This window comes from Scomber japonicus, chromosome 3 (assembly GCF_027409825.1).
Source record: "Scomber japonicus isolate fScoJap1 chromosome 3, fScoJap1.pri, whole genome shotgun sequence".
Lineage (NCBI taxonomy): Eukaryota > Metazoa > Chordata > Actinopteri > Scombriformes > Scombridae > Scomber > Scomber japonicus.
This window is the reverse complement of record NC_070580.1, coordinates 15,019,160-15,038,380: the sequence shown is the minus strand read 5'-3', so window position 1 is coordinate 15,038,380 and position 19,221 is coordinate 15,019,160. Positions and strand designations below refer to the sequence as shown.

The 19,221-nt window shown below is 41.5% G+C and overlaps 1 protein-coding gene across 1 annotated transcript in view; it reads right to left on the bottom strand.

Moving 5' to 3' along the window:
* kif21b (kinesin family member 21B) overlaps positions 1 to 19,221 on the bottom strand; it is a 59,661-nt gene that overhangs the window by 19,864 nt on the left and 20,576 nt on the right. Inside the window, exons 2-23 of the mRNA XM_053315216.1 lie at positions 15,643 to 15,865; positions 14,817 to 14,999; positions 13,669 to 13,818; positions 12,315 to 12,449; positions 11,721 to 11,900; positions 11,344 to 11,459; positions 11,039 to 11,234; positions 9,253 to 9,442; positions 9,055 to 9,118; positions 7,944 to 8,174; positions 7,003 to 7,126; positions 6,780 to 6,915; positions 6,080 to 6,268; positions 5,772 to 5,971; positions 5,569 to 5,676; positions 4,603 to 4,919; positions 4,259 to 4,442; positions 3,886 to 4,089; positions 3,647 to 3,748; positions 1,104 to 1,269; positions 792 to 852; positions 557 to 605 (exon numbers count right to left, since the gene is read on the bottom strand). Coding sequence (XP_053171191.1) covers positions 557 to 605; positions 792 to 852; positions 1,104 to 1,269; positions 3,647 to 3,748; positions 3,886 to 4,089; positions 4,259 to 4,442; positions 4,603 to 4,919; positions 5,569 to 5,676; positions 5,772 to 5,971; positions 6,080 to 6,268; positions 6,780 to 6,915; positions 7,003 to 7,126; positions 7,944 to 8,174; positions 9,055 to 9,118; positions 9,253 to 9,442; positions 11,039 to 11,234; positions 11,344 to 11,459; positions 11,721 to 11,900; positions 12,315 to 12,449; positions 13,669 to 13,818; positions 14,817 to 14,999; positions 15,643 to 15,865 — 3,508 coding nt within the window. The remainder of the gene's footprint in view (positions 1 to 556; positions 606 to 791; positions 853 to 1,103; positions 1,270 to 3,646; positions 3,749 to 3,885; positions 4,090 to 4,258; positions 4,443 to 4,602; positions 4,920 to 5,568; positions 5,677 to 5,771; positions 5,972 to 6,079; positions 6,269 to 6,779; positions 6,916 to 7,002; positions 7,127 to 7,943; positions 8,175 to 9,054; positions 9,119 to 9,252; positions 9,443 to 11,038; positions 11,235 to 11,343; positions 11,460 to 11,720; positions 11,901 to 12,314; positions 12,450 to 13,668; positions 13,819 to 14,816; positions 15,000 to 15,642; positions 15,866 to 19,221) is intronic.

Here is a 19,221-nt window from a genome sequence, read left to right as displayed (position 1 = left end):
GAGACAGCAACCATTATGAGGATAGATAAAGGCTGGAGAGAGAAAAACAAGATTGAAAAACACAATAAAAGAGGGAGGAAGAAGCATTAACACAAGGATAAGAATAGCTAGTGTCTTATTAGAGGTTCCCCCACAGAATATCAAACCACGCTTTTGACAAGTCGGATAACTTTAAGTGTTTGCTTATACTGCCACCTTATGGTTGCAAAGAAGAATGGCAGCTACTCTAACAGACCAACTGTGACATGTACTGTATGCTGAAAATAAGGACATAGGTCCAAACTAAAGCAAAACATTAATGTTGTCTGATACCAAACAGGGTCAGTGATTCATAAAGGCTCTGATGGCTTGGACACTAAAACATGCAGCTGTTTTTAGTACTGACTTTAAAAAATAAATCTATTCTGAGAAGGAATATGTAAGTCATGTTATATCTGGATTCAAGGAAAGGTCATTTTGTCCAGTTTCATTTGGATTTAAAGTTGGTTTCTCTCTAAATCTGCAACATCTGTAACAAGTGGATGAACACTGTACTTTAACATTAAAGCAGCTGTACCTTCACTTTGAAATCATCCTGGCTGTTGGATTCTTTCATTTGAGATACACTGGAAGAAGAGAGAAGAGCAGATTCAGAAATTATACATGTATCGTGCATATTTCAAAACTGAAAGGATATATAAAGATAAGTGTAGTCAACTTTTTTCTTTTCTTTTTTTTTATAAAGAGGATGAGGTGAGAGGTGGATGTTGTAAATCAAGGCTGTTGTGTGGGTGAGCAGGCTGCAGTCTCACCTGCTGTCAGAGGCTTGGCTGAACTCAGAGGGCTCTTCGTCTGTGCTGGCGTAACCATTTTCTGGAGAGACACAACACACAGCTTGTGATTCCACAGTACACCACACACTACATTATATACCTCCATCTAAATCACGATCACATGTCCAACAATAATGCTAACGTGCTATAATATGTACCAATACAAACTTAGAAAATAGAAGGGAAATTGAGAAAAAACGAAAAAGGCAAGACAGAAGTAAAGAAGTTGCAAGGCTACATACTATGTAAAGTCTCACACACTGACACACACCAACAAAAAACATCCCTCACCCTGCTGAACATTATGGATGAGAGCCTGGAGTTCAGGGATGTATTCTGCCTTTTCTCGCAGGGCATCAAGGATTATGTGATTGTGCGAGGAGCCAATCACATCTGTCTGTCTCAGCTGGCCCTCCAGCAGTCTGATCTGATTCTCCTTCAGAGCCACCTGCAGGCTCTAAGTACAAACACATACACAAAGAATCATTCAGACGCGCACACACAGACACAAAATAATGCCATAATATGTCTTCTGTCCTGTCTTTGACTAATCTACCTACATTCATACATTATCCACGTCCCTTAAATTGATATGAACTGCTTGCAGTACAGTACATAGAGACACCACAGGATGACACCCTAATCATGATTTACTCAATGGCTGGTTCTTTTGGTTACGTGGCGCCATCTGGTGGTCTAATCAGTAACTCACAGTCTGATTCAAGACAGTATTTAAAACAAAGGGGTGTGTCTACAGAAACACATCATCATAATACCCATACTCATATACACAACATTAAAGGTGCTACAGTATGTGTGACATTTAAAAGAAAAACTAAAAAAACCTTTAAATCCATGTTGGACATTACCGGTACTATTGTATTTCAGATAGGTTTCACTGAAACAGCCTTGCTCTATTTTGTGAAATTTCCATCTGTGACATCCACAATAACTTCTTTGCAGCTACAAATGGATGCCTCGCACCTATCACTGATTGAGCATTAAGTCATGGTCTTATGAAGTCTCCTGCCAGTTCTGGGCCTTTCATTCGGAAACAACTGTTCGCCCAGTCCAGTACACATATGCTGTATCATCCATATCATCCCAGATCTATATGAGTCATTACATTACTGTTACAGTATCAGCTTAAAAAAGAATGGGCTCTACTGTATGACATGCATGAGAAATTAGTAATATTTACATCTAATATAACAATGAAATTCATACTCGCTGTCATGTGTCTATGGCGACACCCCACATTCAGGAAGTTGCACCTTTTTGGTCCGTTGGGAATGAACTATAAACTGCAACCAATATTATCTGCCTTTACGAGAATCTCAAATATCTCTGTTCTGCTGTTGCTCTTCCTAAAGATATCCTCCATTTTTTCCCTGTTAAAGTTTTCTTAGGGTTAGGGTTGGAGTTTGTGTTGGGGTTAGCATTTTCCCTTATTTGAATCAAGGCTCTATAGATAGAGGATTTTGTATTGCTGTACAGATTGTAAAGTCCCCTGAGGCAGTTATCTGGTTTGTGATGCAAATAAAAATTGAATTGATTTGTGCGCTGAAGAAACAACACTCTCTAGTTGTTTTGTGCAACTAGGTGATGAGACAGACTTAATTACATGTTCTGACACAATGTGACAAGTTTCTCTATAAAATGCTCATGCCTTATTATTCATGTCTCTTTGTAAATATGTAAATACCACTTGATAGCATGATCCATCCCGTGGTGATTTGTCAGAGCAGTGATGTGGTGAAGTGGGCACAGAAGAGCAGTATCATTATGTTATTATACAGATAAATAAAACTATTTTTTAATAATTTTATCCCTGGTTACTCTCAGCTAGAAGGCAGGCACTTTATAACTCAAAGTTGAGTCATATAACTAATTATTAATCAAAGTTGAGCCTGAATGTGATGTCATTGGTGATATCTTACTTCCAACTCTTGCCAGTTTTGAAAGAACATGAAAGTGAGCATGCTGCTACTTAAATGAAGCTGGCATTTGACAAAAACCCAATTCCTTCCTTGTGCCTATTAATCATATGGCATCCCTGTGTTGTAAGGCTTTGGGACTTGGTAGACAATCTTGGAATCTCTGTTGTCTTGATTAGAGAGAGCGTGAAGATATCGTCTACCTCACAGACTATGTCATAATTTGTCAGTGCAGACATACAGGATTTTTTCTGGAAAAAAGACAAATATCTCTGCATTTCACAAAATATGAATGGACCAGAATCCATAATGTTTTAAGGTCATTAGTACTCAAAAACAACTTAACTTAGCAACAACTTAAAAGGTAGATGTAAAGCAGGTGAATCCCCAATAGAAAATCTACTTTTTGCTGACCCTCTCACCTTGTTTCACTGATGTAGAAGTGTACTCAAGAGTGTGTCAGGAAGTGTCCCTGTACTGTAACTTAGAGGTTATGATGCTGAATATAAACTGTAATGGACTGAGTTTGAATCTGTCAGGGGACCTTGTTGCAGATTGTTTCCTTTTATCTCTCCCCATAGTTTGTAATAAAAGGATTAAAATGCTCATAAAAAAAAGGGTGTCAGCACACTGTGACATCACTCTTGGGTGTGGTTACAGGTGCAATAGAGCACAGCCATCGGATTTAATATTATTCAGTATTAGTATTAGTAGTTCACTATATCCTGGTTATAGTTTTATAGTTGATTTTGTGTTTAAAATGTTAATGTATCAACTGCGGCAGTGTAAGAATCCGGCACAAGCTCACCGACTTACAAAGTGCATGGACAAGGTAAAACAGGCTGATGTACAACTTTATTGTCAATAAATGTTAATACAGGTACACTTCATACTGACCTTTTCTATGGAGGCCTTTAAAAAGTGATCCAGCAGGTGGCGGGCTTCAGCCAGGGAGCAGGAGCTGATTACCACTGAGGTGTCCACTGAGTCCAGCTCGTCCTGCAGGAAACCACAAAACATCACTGGAGGCCTGCTGTCACTTCTCAGCAAGCATGCAACTGTGTGTGTGTGTGTGTGTGTGTGTGTGTGTGTGTGTGTGTGTGTGTGTGTGTGTGTGTGTGTGTGTGTGTTTGTACCTTAGTCTCCTCTATCTGTACAATGGTGGCCTGGCAGTCAGACAGGCTGTCATTTATGTAGTCTACATTGGCGTTCAGCACCTCAATGTCCTCATTGATTTCCTGAAGGAGACGGTCCTCTGCTTCTGGCCCCTCCCCCTCCGCCATTAGTACCTCCCTCTTATGTGAGAGTGCCTCCTGCTGGGCCGTCAGCTCCTCTCGTTTCTGACAGAAATACACAGAGCAAAACAAAAACAAGTTAGAGCTATACAGAAAACACTATTATATTGTATTATGATGCTTTATCCATCACACCCAGTGTCATCCCAGGAAATAAATAATACAGCACTTTCTTCCCTTCAATCTAGAGTTGAAATGTTAATGCCATTCCTACCTTGATGAGGCGATCCATGTCAGCTTCCACATTAGCAATGGTCATTCTCTGCATAACTATGTCCATAATGCGACGCTCAAGGGTTTGCCACTTCTGACGGGCTGATTTGGAGAAGCTACTGGGTCTGCCCGCTGCAGCAACACTGCCCAGGCCCGCTGGCTTACGCTGCAACTTCTTTCTACTCCTTGGAGGAAACAAAGAGAGTGTGGGATGGTAAGAGAAAATAGTGAGGAGGAGAGGAGAATTAAAAATGTGATAGAAACAATAGAATTGGAAGATTCAGGAAAATTGGGACAGTTCAGAGTAACAAATCAAAAATCCCTGACGAAAAACAACAATTTTACCCTAAGACCCGTGTTCCATCCATGCTTCCTTCGCTCTCTGCCATGTATCCATACACATTGTTTTTGTTGTTCCACTGTCGCACCAGCCCGCTTACAGTCCTGCTAGTCTCAGGTTCAGAGCTGCTTGCTGTAGTGCTGGCTGATAACTCGGCTCCAGAGTCCGTAACCGGGGGGTTCTGGTTCCAGCGGGCAACACGCCCAGCCACACGGTCTGACATGGGCTTGGCCAACCTCCGCAGGGCAGTGACCTCTTGAGTCTTCCTGCGCAGCACCACCTCCTGCTGCCGCTTCTGGGATTCCAGCGCCCGGATCTGGTACTGATGGGCAGGAGGGGAAAGACACAGTTTCTTTTAATATGTTTGTTATTAAGTTTTCATCTACATTTAATTAGATTCCTGAGTTGAATGTGATTAGATTTGGCACAACAGGCTTACAAGGTGTGGATCAAACTTAAGATGAAAGACTGAATAAAAGGATTATGAGTAAAGCCTATAGTATGACAGTGAAAATGCTCTCATGCTCATTAAGAAGCCCTCTCCTCCAGGAAAAACTAAATAAAAATGGAAATTAAGTGCAGAGTGCCCTGATCTTCAAACATTCAAATGATACCGTCAATCTGTGTGTAACATGTTCTTGATATGTAAACTATGTTTTCAAGTTGCTAAGGATACACACAGATAGACACCTTCCTGTGCATGCAGGCACTGACCAGCATGAATCATTCTTTAATGAAATTTGAATTTGGACCATGTTGACTACAGCTGTGACCATATACTGTATATATAGTTCACTGTTGGCTCATGTGTTCACATACTCTCAGTCTTCCAATTTCCCAATAATTCAGTTTCTGCATTTGACATTCTGAACAAATATTTAAATCTACGTGTTAAATGATTCTCAGACTGTATTATATTATAGTGAAAATCTCCCCTAAACACATGCACGCATACAGAGATGCAAGCTGACCTCTTGTCGTCGCTGCTCCTTCTTGAGCTGGGCAATTTCACGGTTCCTCTTAGCCTCCACCATCCTCCTCCTCTGCTGCTCCTCCTTCATCTGCTTCATGAGCGCCACCTGTAAATGACAGAAAAGTAGGGTTTCTTATAACAAACGAGAATTTCCACTTAATGTCTTTGTCTATGCTCCAGCTCTCCTTCTCCTCCTCTTACCTTAGCTTTTTTCATGTCATTGACCTCGGTCTGTAGTTTCTTCAGCTCCCGTTCGTACCTGCTCTGGTTTTTAAGGAGACGTGCGTGCTCCTTCTGTGCAGCTTGTAGCTTCAGCAGGTCGCGATTCATCTCCTTGAGACGTTTTTCGTACTCCTGCTTGATCCGGTTGGCCTTCTCTTCTGTGTAGTTCTCCATGGACACTGTGCAGACACGTACAGTAGTAACATTAATGACCTGTTTTCAGGGTACTTTACCTTATACTGACAAACCACATCTCTATGAAGTATAATTCCCTTGCATTAACTCACTGAGGTTCTGCAGCACGCGGTCTCTCTCCAGCTGGGTGTCTCGGATCTTGTTCTGCAGCAGGATGAGCTTCTCCTCATACTGCAGCTTCAGCATCAGCAGCCTGCGCTGACTGTTCTCCAGCTCATCTATCAGTTTCTGTTTGATCTCGATCTCGCAAGTGAGGTCAGCCAGGTCCGCCTGGAAGTTGGCTGTAGGTTTGATTGCAAAGGTCAGACAGAGCGTGCAGAAGACTTCAAAATCACAGCTTAAATTAGTTTGTTTATCATCAAAGGATATATATGCATACATTGATTTTGTTCACAAATAATAAAAACATATTTTCCATGGCAACTACTGTAGATGTTTGATAATCACAGAATTAGAAAAAGAAACAATTTCATCTATACAACAAATTAAAACACAAATCTGACAGAGACGTAACCATGGCTCAACAGATGGAACCATATTTAAAGTTTTCATTCATACCTTAAGTAGGCAATGACTCGTATATTTGCTTATTTAAGAAACTGTCCTTAAGTCTGTAAATTTAAATCTGGACCATTCTATATCATGGCTTTTTTTCAGTATACACGATCTAGAAAACACAAACATATTCATACAGAAAGTAAAGCTGCAGATGAATGAGAACAACTTGCTCACAACACGACTTAAAGGAGAAGACGTCCAGTCATTCTTTAACTACAGCTATCAGAAACATACCTTTCTCATCAGAGTCCGAGTCTGAGTCCACCAGGCTCTCGTCACTGTCAAACTCGTCCTCCTCCCTCCCTTCCTCCTCCTCCTCCCCCTCATCTTCATCGCAACCACTCTCCTCCTGCAGTGGAGACATGATGTCCTACACACACAAACACAGGCACATATCAGACCTTCTCTCTTTTTTTTTTGGCTTCAAATGAATGCCAACACAGGTCCACCACATTACCTCAGTGTTATTGTCGTCCGAATCGATCTCTCCATTCTCTCCGTTTTGTCCATTCTGCCCATTCTCTCCGTTCTCATGGGTGTGCAGTTTGACTCGTTTCTTTAAGCCTTTCTCCAACTCCGGACTACAGTAAGAAAAAAAGTATTTTTCACGTGTTTCAAATACAATCAAATGTATTTTCATGTATTATTTTAACCTACAGTTGTCCATCTAGTTCCACATTAGTATACAGAGTATGTTTGTCCATTACTATACATTACACACACTCTTTTTCATGTAAGCAAGATGTCCTCCACTCTAACATCCACCATTATGGATTTGGGAGTGTTGCCAATGGTTGGCTCACAGAAAACTCAGACCTCTGAAGTCATTAGCAAAGTCATCTTCAGCTCATCTTCTCCTCTCTTTCCCTTTTAGCTCTTTACATTTTATTGCCAGTTTTACTCTCCCCTTTGCTCCCTCTTTTACAACCACCCTGCTCATCACCCATCTCTAAATTCCCGTCTACCTCCATCTCCATCCCATTAAGCCTCAATTAGCCTTTTAGACTGTGTACTCTTCTCTCTCATGACCCACTGGCCGACAGAACTAGACCTTTTTGTGTCTAAGCCAGCATTACTACTCAGCACTGGCTGCATCCCAATTCTATTCAAATGCTGGCTGTCCCAAAGCCCTAATCGACTTGTGATGTGCCTCTTAAGCTAGAGGAGGACAGAGTATGTGGGGAGGAGCAATAAATGTGCTCATCATGCTCTCTCTGCTTTTAAAGCTTGCAGAGGTTCATAGACAGAGGCTTTAGGGAGGTAACAGGAAATTAAATGTACATCAAAGGAGATATAAGCTTCCTGGAACACTGTGAACTTGACTTTTCAGTTGTCTTGTGTCTCAAAAGTTTTTGGAATTAGCGTATTAATGTGTGGTAACTGCTCTTGTCTCCTCACCTCATCCTCCTCTGCCTTCTTTCTTTCTTCTTCAGTCTCTCGATGTCCATTTTGGCTCGGCGTAACACATCTGTCATCTCTGCCTCCATGGACATGGGAGCAGGGGAGGATCCAGGAGGGTGGCCCGGGACAGGGCTGAGAGTGGAAGAAGGAAATGGAGAACGAGAGGAAATTCGGGTCGCCTGCCGTCGCAACGACTCATTCATGGCCTCACTCTCAAGAAGCTTGGATCTAAAGAAGAGCACAGACAAAAAATATATAAATTTGCTTATTAATGTTTTGTTTTTGCTTGGGGTGAACAAAATGTTTTGAAATAACAAACAACATTCAAACTGACATATCACCAGCTAATTCAAACTGTCAGTTTTAAGTCACTTTTAAAAATAAGAAAGCGTATTCTTCCCCAAACAAACAAAATGTTTAATTCATAAGTCCTAAAATGAACCATTGGTCAATTCAATAAACATAGTGGTTTAACTGCTCCAGCCTTATCTGGTCTGGTATAACCAGTAGCATGTAGCTGCCTTTTAGCTAAAGCTAGCAAACCTTTTGAGAGATGTTAATGTTTAACTTACACTGAGTCAGTTCACTTATAACTATTCTCTACTTGTAAACGTCACTGCTCAGCAAAAATTACAGTCTCGCTTTAAATGTAGGATTTGCTGGTAAAAAATATTTCACTCAAATCACTGAAAATGCAACTGAACATGAACATATTTCTACTTATAATAATCATTCTCATGTTTAGTATCCACTGTTATTCTTTGTGTCACCTTAAACAAATTCCTTTAGTTTTCTTGTTGAGAAGATTGACATAATTTGCATATACACTCTTGCAAGACCACAATTTGACATTTTTACTGTTCAATTTTGTAAAAAGAAAGTAGAAACAATATGTTAATTACTGAGTTTTATGGATGCTGGAAGGCAGATTTTATTGCCTTTGGACTGAGCCAGGCCAGCCGTTTCCCCCCGTTTTCAGCCGTTATGCTAAGTTAGCTGGCTGCTGCCTCAGACTTAATATTCAATGGACAGATAGGAAAGTGGTGTCAATCTACTCATTTAACCCTTGGCAAGGAAGTGAATAAGCATAGGAGCAAGGAGCTCTTACCTAAGTTCTTCAACTTCTCGGATGTAGTTCTGGATTAGAGCCCCGATCTCCTCATTGCCCTCACCTAGAAGTCAAAGGTAGAAACAAGCTCGGGTCATATAAAGTTTTTAATGCAATAAAGGAACTAAATCATCCTAATTTTAACACATAAAGTTAGAAGGCAAACTTAAAAGATATATTTAAAGTAATTTCACATACTTGACTTGGTGAGCAGTGTGCTGACTTCATTGGCCAGCAGATGTGTTACACGGGTATTAAGGTGGTCAATGGTCTCCTGCATGGCCTTTACCCTGAGCCGCAGCGTGTCATTTTCTCTCTGCAGCATGGCGTTCTCCTGGCACAGATCGCTGTAACCCTCTGAACCATCCTCACATGCCACACGCTTCCCCTGCACAGAGCAATTGGCATGAATATCAATTAGTAAGACCTCAAACGCCACAGTTTTAGGGAAAAAGGCCAAAAGTCAGACTTGGAAAATAAAACTGATTCCACATCGTTACCCTAAGGCATACTTGCATTCCAACTTTCCACACTGATTAGACCAAACACAAAGCTATTGTTTAAGATAGATACTCTGTCCGGGGACTCTTCAAGTAGCTATTGTCAGATTCTGAATGATTAACACTGAAAAACACTGTTGTGTAAGTTCCGAACAGAGAGTCACTATTTAATGCTGCCACAGCTCGCAGACGTTATTACGTCCTCAACCAATCCAACACTCCATTACTCCCAGACTCCAGTCACATCACATCCATTATTACCACATCGAGGTCAACTCACAGCCCCTCATAATAGTCACGCTCTCACTTTTCTCAGGTAACCGTGGTAACCCCCTTTATCAGGTAACAGACTGACAAACCAGTTAAATGATTGCTTGTTTCTTGTCGCCCCGTATGTCAATGCTGATGAAAAAGTGGAGACTCTTTGCAGGCACTCCTTGTGTTATCACATTTCCTTGTATCATTATCATCATCATCATCATCATCATCATCATCATCATCATCATCATTCTGTCTTCTTACTACATAACGGTCCACATCAGGTCAACCATGTTTAACACTGAGCATGAACAGTTTATCAGTACAAGTACACTCAGCTGAAGCATCAATTTATCTTTATTTATCTATCTGCATTTACAGTGTAAAATGCTGATAGACAATAGTAATAGTAGTATTTAGGTTATTACAATAGTAATAACCTAAATTAATAAATGAATTAATAAATTATTAATGACACACCCAGTGTAAGAAGAACTGCCACAAGTCCATCGTCCTGACGGCAGTCAGACTGACTGTTCAACAATCTCATACTGTAGCACTGATGTGTCAGTCACCATCACCCACCACTTATAATATAACAGCTACTTAGCACAATATATCTTATGTGTTTATCATAATATATATATTTTCTCATGTTTCACCCTCGTGCAATATGATTTTATGCAGTTACCCAATATTTGCAATATTTCAGTACAATACAACTCATCGTGTGTATAGTGTATATACAGTATGTAAATATAGTCTTTAGTTTTTAGTGTTTTATTTATCGTATTATCTTATCTTATTTATCTTACTTTTCTTCTAATTTTGAGCTGCTGTAACAAGTTTAATTCAATCATTCATTCCTGTTCCAGTAATTATCTTTAATATGATATAATATTCAGTCAATCATCCTCCAACATCTTCTCCTACTCCCATTAGTCATGTCTTTTTTCTTCTGCTCAGCTACTATTTTCAGTTTCATCCATCTTGTCGCTTCATTCATTCCTCTCTTACAGTGTCATTGCATCAGTTACACTGACATCCAAGTATTATCAGTCTTCTTCAACCTGCCACTTTTCATTCCTCATCTCTTCCCCCATTCATTCATCCTCTCTTATCTTTATCGCTAAGCTCCTCCTTATCTTTATTTTGCAGATCTTCTGCACTTCTCTCTCAAAATGTGGTCTGTTTTCTTCCCATCCATGCATCCCCACATCTCTCACCGCCTTGTACTCCATCAGTTCCATCTGAAGCCGGGCTATCTCAGCACGCAGGGCGCTGATTTGCTGGCTGGTCTTGTCTTGGTTCACCACCACCTTGTTCTTGATGTTTCGGGCACGGTTGGCATACTTCAGAGTGTTCAGCGTTTCCATGAAGTCCCGATCCGATGGACTGACGCAGGCAATCATCACTGTGCGACTGGAGAGGAAGGACAGACATTCATACAGAAGCACATTTAATATTCAGGCATAATTATAACTGAACGCTTTTTAACTAATGTCAGTAACTAAATCAGGTGTGTGTCTACCTGTTGCCTCCCAGTGAGTCTTGTAGCAGTCGAGTGAGTTTGGAGTCTCTGTAGGGGACATGTCCCCCCTTCTTGTTCTGGTCCCCTAAAGCACTGATCACATTTCCCAGGGCCAGCTACCACACACACACACACACACACACACAGACACACACACACATTAACACATTGATGGTGAACTAGTTTTCTAACACCATTAGCATACTGACATTAAAAAAGACAAGAAGAGAGATATGCAAACATAATATGCAAATACACTTGATCACAGGAGGCACACAATGGGAAAGCTCATGTATATGCTCTGTAATTTCCTCTCAGTCAAACCACCTAACATGTATGCGGACACACACAAACACATTGTCTATTGTTTGTCTCACCAAGCCACAGTTGATGGAGATCCCCTCGCGGGCCCTTTCTCCTGTAGCTCCTGTACGTTTCAGCCTCTCAGAGCCAGCCAGGTCAACAAAGTGAAACTTGGCCATTAGTGCCTCGAACTCTGGCTGGGCGATGGAGCTGGAGTCCACACCATTCAACTCCCCATTCTCCGCTCCTCCGTTCTGCTAGCAAAGGTCAACAAGAAAAAAACATACAGTGAGGTAAGGGGCAGTTAATTTGCTCGAAGCAAAAATTATTTCATCACCTTCAGTGTTGCTATATCTGTGATATTACTTACTGTACTATTTTCTTTTCATGTATTTTCTCAGTTTTTTATGCTTGCTCCATCGTCTCTAACCTTTTTTTCTTTTCTTATTTCCTTTATTTAAACCATATATTCATATTTCCTTATCCTTTCCTGCCAGTTCCTTCCTCTCATTTATTCCTCCAGTAGCTGACAGATTTTTATCTAAAAGGGAATACAGATGAACTTGTGATAAGACTCACCCCACACTGGACCTCCCTGTCATTATATCTTATTTTTCATCCATCTGCATTTTTTAGTCCCTCACCCCATACCCAAAAGCACCCCTCACCATTTGTGGCTGTTGGCAGACTCTCATCTGGCAGAGGTGGATGGTGAAGATGGCGTGCGAGCGGGAGCTTTGGGCATTCATCTGCGTGCTGGCTGTTGTGCGGGACAGAGCGCCAAGCTTCAAACACTGCAGCAGCTGCAGCACACATGCAATAAAAAGGGACATTTGGTTACAACTTTTGAATTGAAATGAAAAAAAAAAGAATAGCTATTATTAAAAAAAAGAAAGAAAATCCAAATCCTTTTAAACTGCCCTCTCTACTGATTATTCCTCTCCTCCTCTTCTCTCAACCTACTTTCCTCAGACTCTTTTATCTCCTCTCTCCCCATTTTGACATGTTCTCTCTTCTGTGCCATCAGAGCTCCCATCTTTCTCTACTTGTCTCTGAGCTGGCTGAAGTGTTGGGAATTTTAAGTACAAGGCTGCATGCAGCTAAGAGAAAACAAACGCAAACCTGGCTTTGCTCACATCGGTTTTTAATACTCTGAGAAGAACCCACGTTATAAGCTTCTATTCCCAGCAAGCATTTTGCACTTCCTTTTCTGTTAACCTCCTGTCATCTCTCAGTTTTCTCTCCAGAGATCGAGCCCTGAAAAACATCTCATGCAGCCCTCTTGACCCCCTCACATCCTCCTTCCTTCAGACTGTCACTGCTGATCTGTTCCCCTTCTTGAAAACCATAACTCACAGCTGATGTCTGGCTATGTACAAACCCACTTCTCAAGAAGGCTCAAACAGTATTGAATCATATTCTACAGACTGACACTGCTCTATTTTCTCTCCTCCAACTAATTGTTGTTTTTGATGACCGACCATCATACGAGTCCTGCCAGACTTTCTGGACTCCTGGAGATCACAGGCAGCTCTCCTGTTCTGCCTCGCCCAGTAATCGGCGCTTAACTTTACAACAATTCATGTCATGCAATAACAATCTTACATGACCACTGAATGTTTATGGAAATATAATCAAGACCCAAATTAAACACAGGTCTCTCAGTAGGAAATCAGTCCTACAGAAACTGGCAAAAAACTCTCTGTGAAGCATTTCTCCTCCTCTGTTGTCCTAAATTGTTAGAAGCTGACAGGAAATTCAAGCAGAAACAGTCCGTGAGACAATAGATTATTTAGATACACTTGCACTAATGATAACGAGTTTATTAAAAGACACAGAATGAAAACAGTTTCTGTGAATGCCTTGATCTTTTATGACTTGTTAGGATCAAGAACCATAAGCCTAAATCTCAGTAATGTAAACATGTTGTGTATGTAGATGCCTCATATTGAGTGAGACTGATGTGAGAGTGATGCACACAGACATAACAGCAGATAATACATATAATATATATGTACCCACCTCCTCCTCTGAGTGTACCAGTCTGGAAGTGACTCCAGTAGTGTAGATGCTGCCACTGGCGTCCTCATGGATCTTAATGTTGGACTTTCTATTCCGACTCTCCGGATCTCTGCCTCCATCAAACAAGTCGAGGATCTCCTCATTGTACAACTACAACAAACAAGAGCCACACACACACATATGCATGCACATTAGCAATCATTATACACAGCTTTTTCTTGAATGAATTCCAACTTTGGAGCAGATTTTTAGGTTCTCCTCTTTCCTCACTGCACTGTTTCTTATTAACACACAGCCCTCAGCCCTCCAGCCTGAGAGGTCAAAACAATGACCTCTCAGAAACCAATGAGGGCAGGGGGCCACGGAGGTCAGCTGAAAGCTCAGCTGTTCCCACCTACTGCCAAAAACACACACACACACACACACACACACACACACCCATCTGTTTACCATCAACAGAGATAACCCTTTGACCTGAGAACTTACAAAAAACCACACTGACAACAGAGAGCAGAACAGAAACAAAAAAATAGCTACAACACTATAATTTTATATTAAAATTATGCTGAAAATTAATTTTAAAAGTTATCAAATCATAAACCCACACACCCATTTTAAAGATAACCCAAACATTTGCCTGTCAGAAACCTCTGGAGGAAATGATTACTTGTCACATTATCTCATTGCTCCTACGCAAGCATCCCTGCCTTTCCCTCATCCCTCGCTCTTATCCATCCTTTGCCCCACAGTGATGAGGAATAATGTCAGAGGTAATGGCTAACATTAATCAGGACCAACAAAGCACAGCAGACATTCCTGCCCATCTGTCATCAGGCTGTCACTTCCTGTTTGTAGAAGAGGGGGGTTGATCCTCTTGTCTCCCTATTTTGTCCCATCTGGTTAGAATTAATATGGACCACTATCCATCCCAGCTCTCTCACACACACACACACACACACACACACACACACACACACACACACACACACACACACACACACACACACACACACACACACACACACACACACACACACACACACACACACACACACGAATATCATTAGTGCATTGTTAGGAGACATCTTGTGAGCGTGCTTGTACATGTGCTGTGCATCCATTTGCAGCTACATGTGTGTGTTGCCCACCTCTAGGAACTGGGCGCTGACTTTGAAATCAGGTGGCTGGATGCCGGCCTCCTGGGCGCGCTGCCTCCTGCTCTGGATTCCTTCAAACAGCTGGTGGACAGCCCGTGGGATGATACCCTGCTCCTGCTGGCTCAGATTCACGTCAAAACCCGTCCCCATGCTGTAGGTTTTTCCCGAGCCCGTCTGAAACACATTTCATCCACAACGTGTATCCTGTTTTTATATGCATGTTGGAAGTTAATTAACTTTCTGTGTGGTCATGTATACCCAGAACTTTGCTTTGTGTTTTTTTTTCAGGTCAATATATTCAGATAAATCAAATAAGGTGTGTGACATGCTCCTCAGATGGTCCAATTTCAGATCTTAGGAAGTCATTTTTCCAAATTTGATGTGTTCATGAGCTTTTAAAGACAAAATGTGGAAACAACATGGACACTGAAAGAAGGTATTTTGTCCCATAATTGTTGCTGCACCAGTGTTTTCCCAAAAAGCACTAAAATATTGCTTTATCTGACTTGTTATCATGTTTAATAGTTGTAAATAACTGTTCTAACTAATCCAGGTCAGTCTAAATGAACAGAAACTAATAGTTACAACATAATACCATATAACAAATTACATTTAAGCAGATATGATATGCAATATGTGAATAAATAAAAAGTTTCTTGCCATCAACCGAGCATTTAACCGAGCCATTTTCTGTCAGGACTCTGTACTACACAATGTCAAATACACAATTTCCAATGACTTTATGAGCTCTTGTTCTGACTGGAGTTTGAAAGAAATTCCCCAGACAACAACTCAAATTCAAGCCTTGTTAACTTACCTGACCGTAAGCGAACACGGTAGCATTGTAGCCCTCGAAGCAGCCCTCAATCAGCTTGTACACGCAAGACTGGTAAAGGGCTTGCTGCTCTGAGTCTACATCGAACACAAAGTCATAAGTGAAGGCCTTGTCTTTCCCCAGGAGGACTTGTGGTTCTCCGGGTGTGACCAGAGTACACACATGGCAGCCCTCTATCTTCTCCTTGGCCATCTGAGGACGGATCCTGAGAGGAGAGGAGGAAAAGGAAAGATGTGGTCACTGAATGGGTAAAACAATGAATGGATAACACGACTGAGCCAGCGTAAATCAAAAATGTAAAATGACAACTATGAAGACAGGCTACTGGTTGTGATTGTGCCTTAAATGTTTTAATACACTCTGTACATCAAGCATGACAATCTGATTCTCACACTGGATGTGGCCGAGCCTGGCTAACACCAGACCCACGTCTCAATCTCATTTGGGGTTTGGCGAGGAGCCGTTCGTTTCCTCGTTTTGAGGCGGGATCAACGAATGTCGATCAAATGCTTCTGTACGCTACTGGACAAACTTACAGCCAATCATATCAAGGATAGACAATGACGTATTCAGAGCCTGTAGGTAGCAGTGCAAACACATCCTTTTTATGAAGGAAAAATCATGTAGCACAACGTTTTGTTCTATTTTCAAAGTGAACTTGTCTTCCAATTTACTTAGCACACAATCGACTGCTGCTTTGAACGGTTCCTGCACCTCCGTGGCCGCCATGCTGGATGTAAACTGAGTCGCTCTACAGTCGTCATCGCCTTGAGCCCGCCTCCCCATTCAGTGATTGGTTCCCTATCTCAGGCGAAGATTTTGTCTGGGTGGCCATGCTAACTTTCTGAGCGAAGTAGAATCTCGCTGGAATGAGAGCATGGGTTTACTCAGGCTAGATGTGGCTGCCTTGACATCATGATCATTTTCAAGTATAGACAAGAAACAGTGAGTATGTGAGATTATTGACGAGTTACTGGAAAGACCATATCTACAGCAAGACTGTACAACAATAATCAATTTGAACATGACCTTAAAATGTAGCTTATACGCTTTATTGTAGTAGACATTAAATCAAAACTCCTTTGTATTCTGCTATTAAAACCATTGATGATCTCAGGTATGTCTCTGACACCATTTTCACACAGTATAATGACATAAAAATGGGTTGCCACTAGAATCTTTTGTGAATCCAAGCTTACTATAGCTGCCGTCCTCTGCAAAGGAGCAAATTACAAACTTTTCTGAACCGCCTTTCAAGACTACATAATGTGAGCGTGACACATTTAAAAGTTTTTGATTGAGTACTTGTTAAATAACTGGTCATCACAAAGGTCTGGGCCTGTAAACCTCACCACTAATCCAAAGAATGACACCAGAGCCAGGTGTTTGCACTGAGATTCAACCAGATGGTGATGGCAAAGTGCTGCAAATTCAAAGGATCTCTCTTAGTTTGGTCACTTTATAAAAAGTAGGGTTAGGGTTAGGGTTAGGGTTGGGGTTAGAAAAGCTGAATGTATGACTGATATGGCTAGAACTCGCCGACAATACCATCAAGTGTGTTGGTATCCCCATCTCTCCATCCCCCTTTGTTTCCTGAGTCGCTACATCAGGCCAAAAGGAACATAAAACAGAATCGTCACTTTCATTGACTGGTAGAGGAAAGCAGACGCGCAAAAGACAAACGTGCCCTTCACACAACTTGACAGCATGGATTTGAACTGAAATCTGATGGGACAAGCCTGAGGACGAAATAAATATATTAAAGAACAACGCACTTGTATGTGCTGTCCTTTTAAAAGTCAGAGGATGTTTAAGAAATGAGTAATGAGGCATAAAATGGAGAATCCTGTGAAGAAACTGGTGCAAGTGTGGCTGCTGATCATGATAAGGCAAACCCTGTGCGACAAGCAGATCCTCAGTCACAAGTCATTATTACGGCAACTGTTAATCCTGCTGCTCAGGACTCACAGTTGACAGGTAGTTCATTGCAGTTAATTGCTTTTACCTGACATCCAAGATGTAAAATAATCCTTGATTTGATGAGCCAAAAGGAAAGCAGGCACTGCGCATGAACATCTTTGAACTCGCTGACAGAATGAGGGCCGGGTTTTTAAATTTAGGATCATTTTAACTTGTTTGCAAGCAGAACGGCGGAAAAGCCTCGCAGGCAAGACGGCTGAGAAGCGGTGATATAGTCGTTGCAGAACTGACACTTTTTACAAGCTTGTGCCGCAATGCTGCTACTCACTTGACAGGGGCCATTATCACTGTAGAGAAAACTGGAGGCCTAATGTTGCTCTCACATACTGCAATGTACATAAAACAGAAGATCTGCCACACAGCTCTGGGCTTTCAGAGGTACAATGTGGACACAGTGGGGAGGTAATCACTTTAAGCTGCAGAAAAAAAGCCTTGATTCAGCAGTATTGGAGCGCTGGGTCCACCTTTCCACATGCTAAAACCCCCCGGTTCAATCTTCAGGGGATGCAAATCAACTCCCCCACACATTGAGAGCTCACTCCCTATGGGATGCTGCAACAAAGACACACAAATACTGGATACAGTCATAAAAAAACAAAAGAGATTCCCAACCACATACAGCTGCTGTAGGGAATGCGGTGCACGTCACAAAGACACACACTGCAACTCTAGGAACAAATATTGTACACACACCAAAAACAACCAACTCTGTACTATCTTAGGTTCACACATGGTTCCTCTCTAGGATGCATGAAGAACCACACCCACCACTAACTCTCACAGTAATCCCTTTTTAGTGCTATAGAAACACACACACACACACATAGAGCTGACAACAGCATTTTCTGGCTCTCTTTCAGGCCTTGAGGTGTCATTGAGGGGGTCTTCCAGGAAGGAATTAATAGTCCGATTCAGCAGCAGCAGCAGCACACTACCCCCGGACCACCTCAGGATAGACAGTTTAGACTTTAGAAAGCAGCTCGCAGACAGATGAGTCCCTTTTATTACTGGAGGTGACCTTGACACTGAGGTTAATGTATCTAAAACCTCAAATCCCATATGAGAGCTGTTTAAGCCAATTATTAACAGAAAGTGGATATGGCAGAGGAGGAGTTTATTGGCTCTGCACAATGAACTTAAGAGCGCACGTGTGTGTGTGAGAGAGACACAGAGAGAGAGAGAGAAAGAGAGCTGCACCTGTATTCAAGGGGTTGGAGCTCATTCTTTTCCCTTTTTCTCTCTGTTTACACTCAATTCTATCGGTCTTTTGTGTATATTTATAGATCAGAAGTGGAAAGAAAGAAAGAAAGAGAGAAAGAAAGAAAGTGTTTTTGCTGTATAAATTACATTTTGCAACTGAACTGTAAGTCCTTTGTCCATTGTAATAATTAATTTTTCATCATTTAAAAATACAACATCTGGCAATCGTCTATGAATTTGTCCTGGCAGTAAGTGCATTTCTGTCTCTACCTTGCCTCGCACTGACCACTGACTGACTGACTGACTGACTGACTGACTGACTGACTGACTGACTGGGCAGTCGTGTCTCTGCTGAGCCTGTCTCCTGCTCTCCAGTCAGAC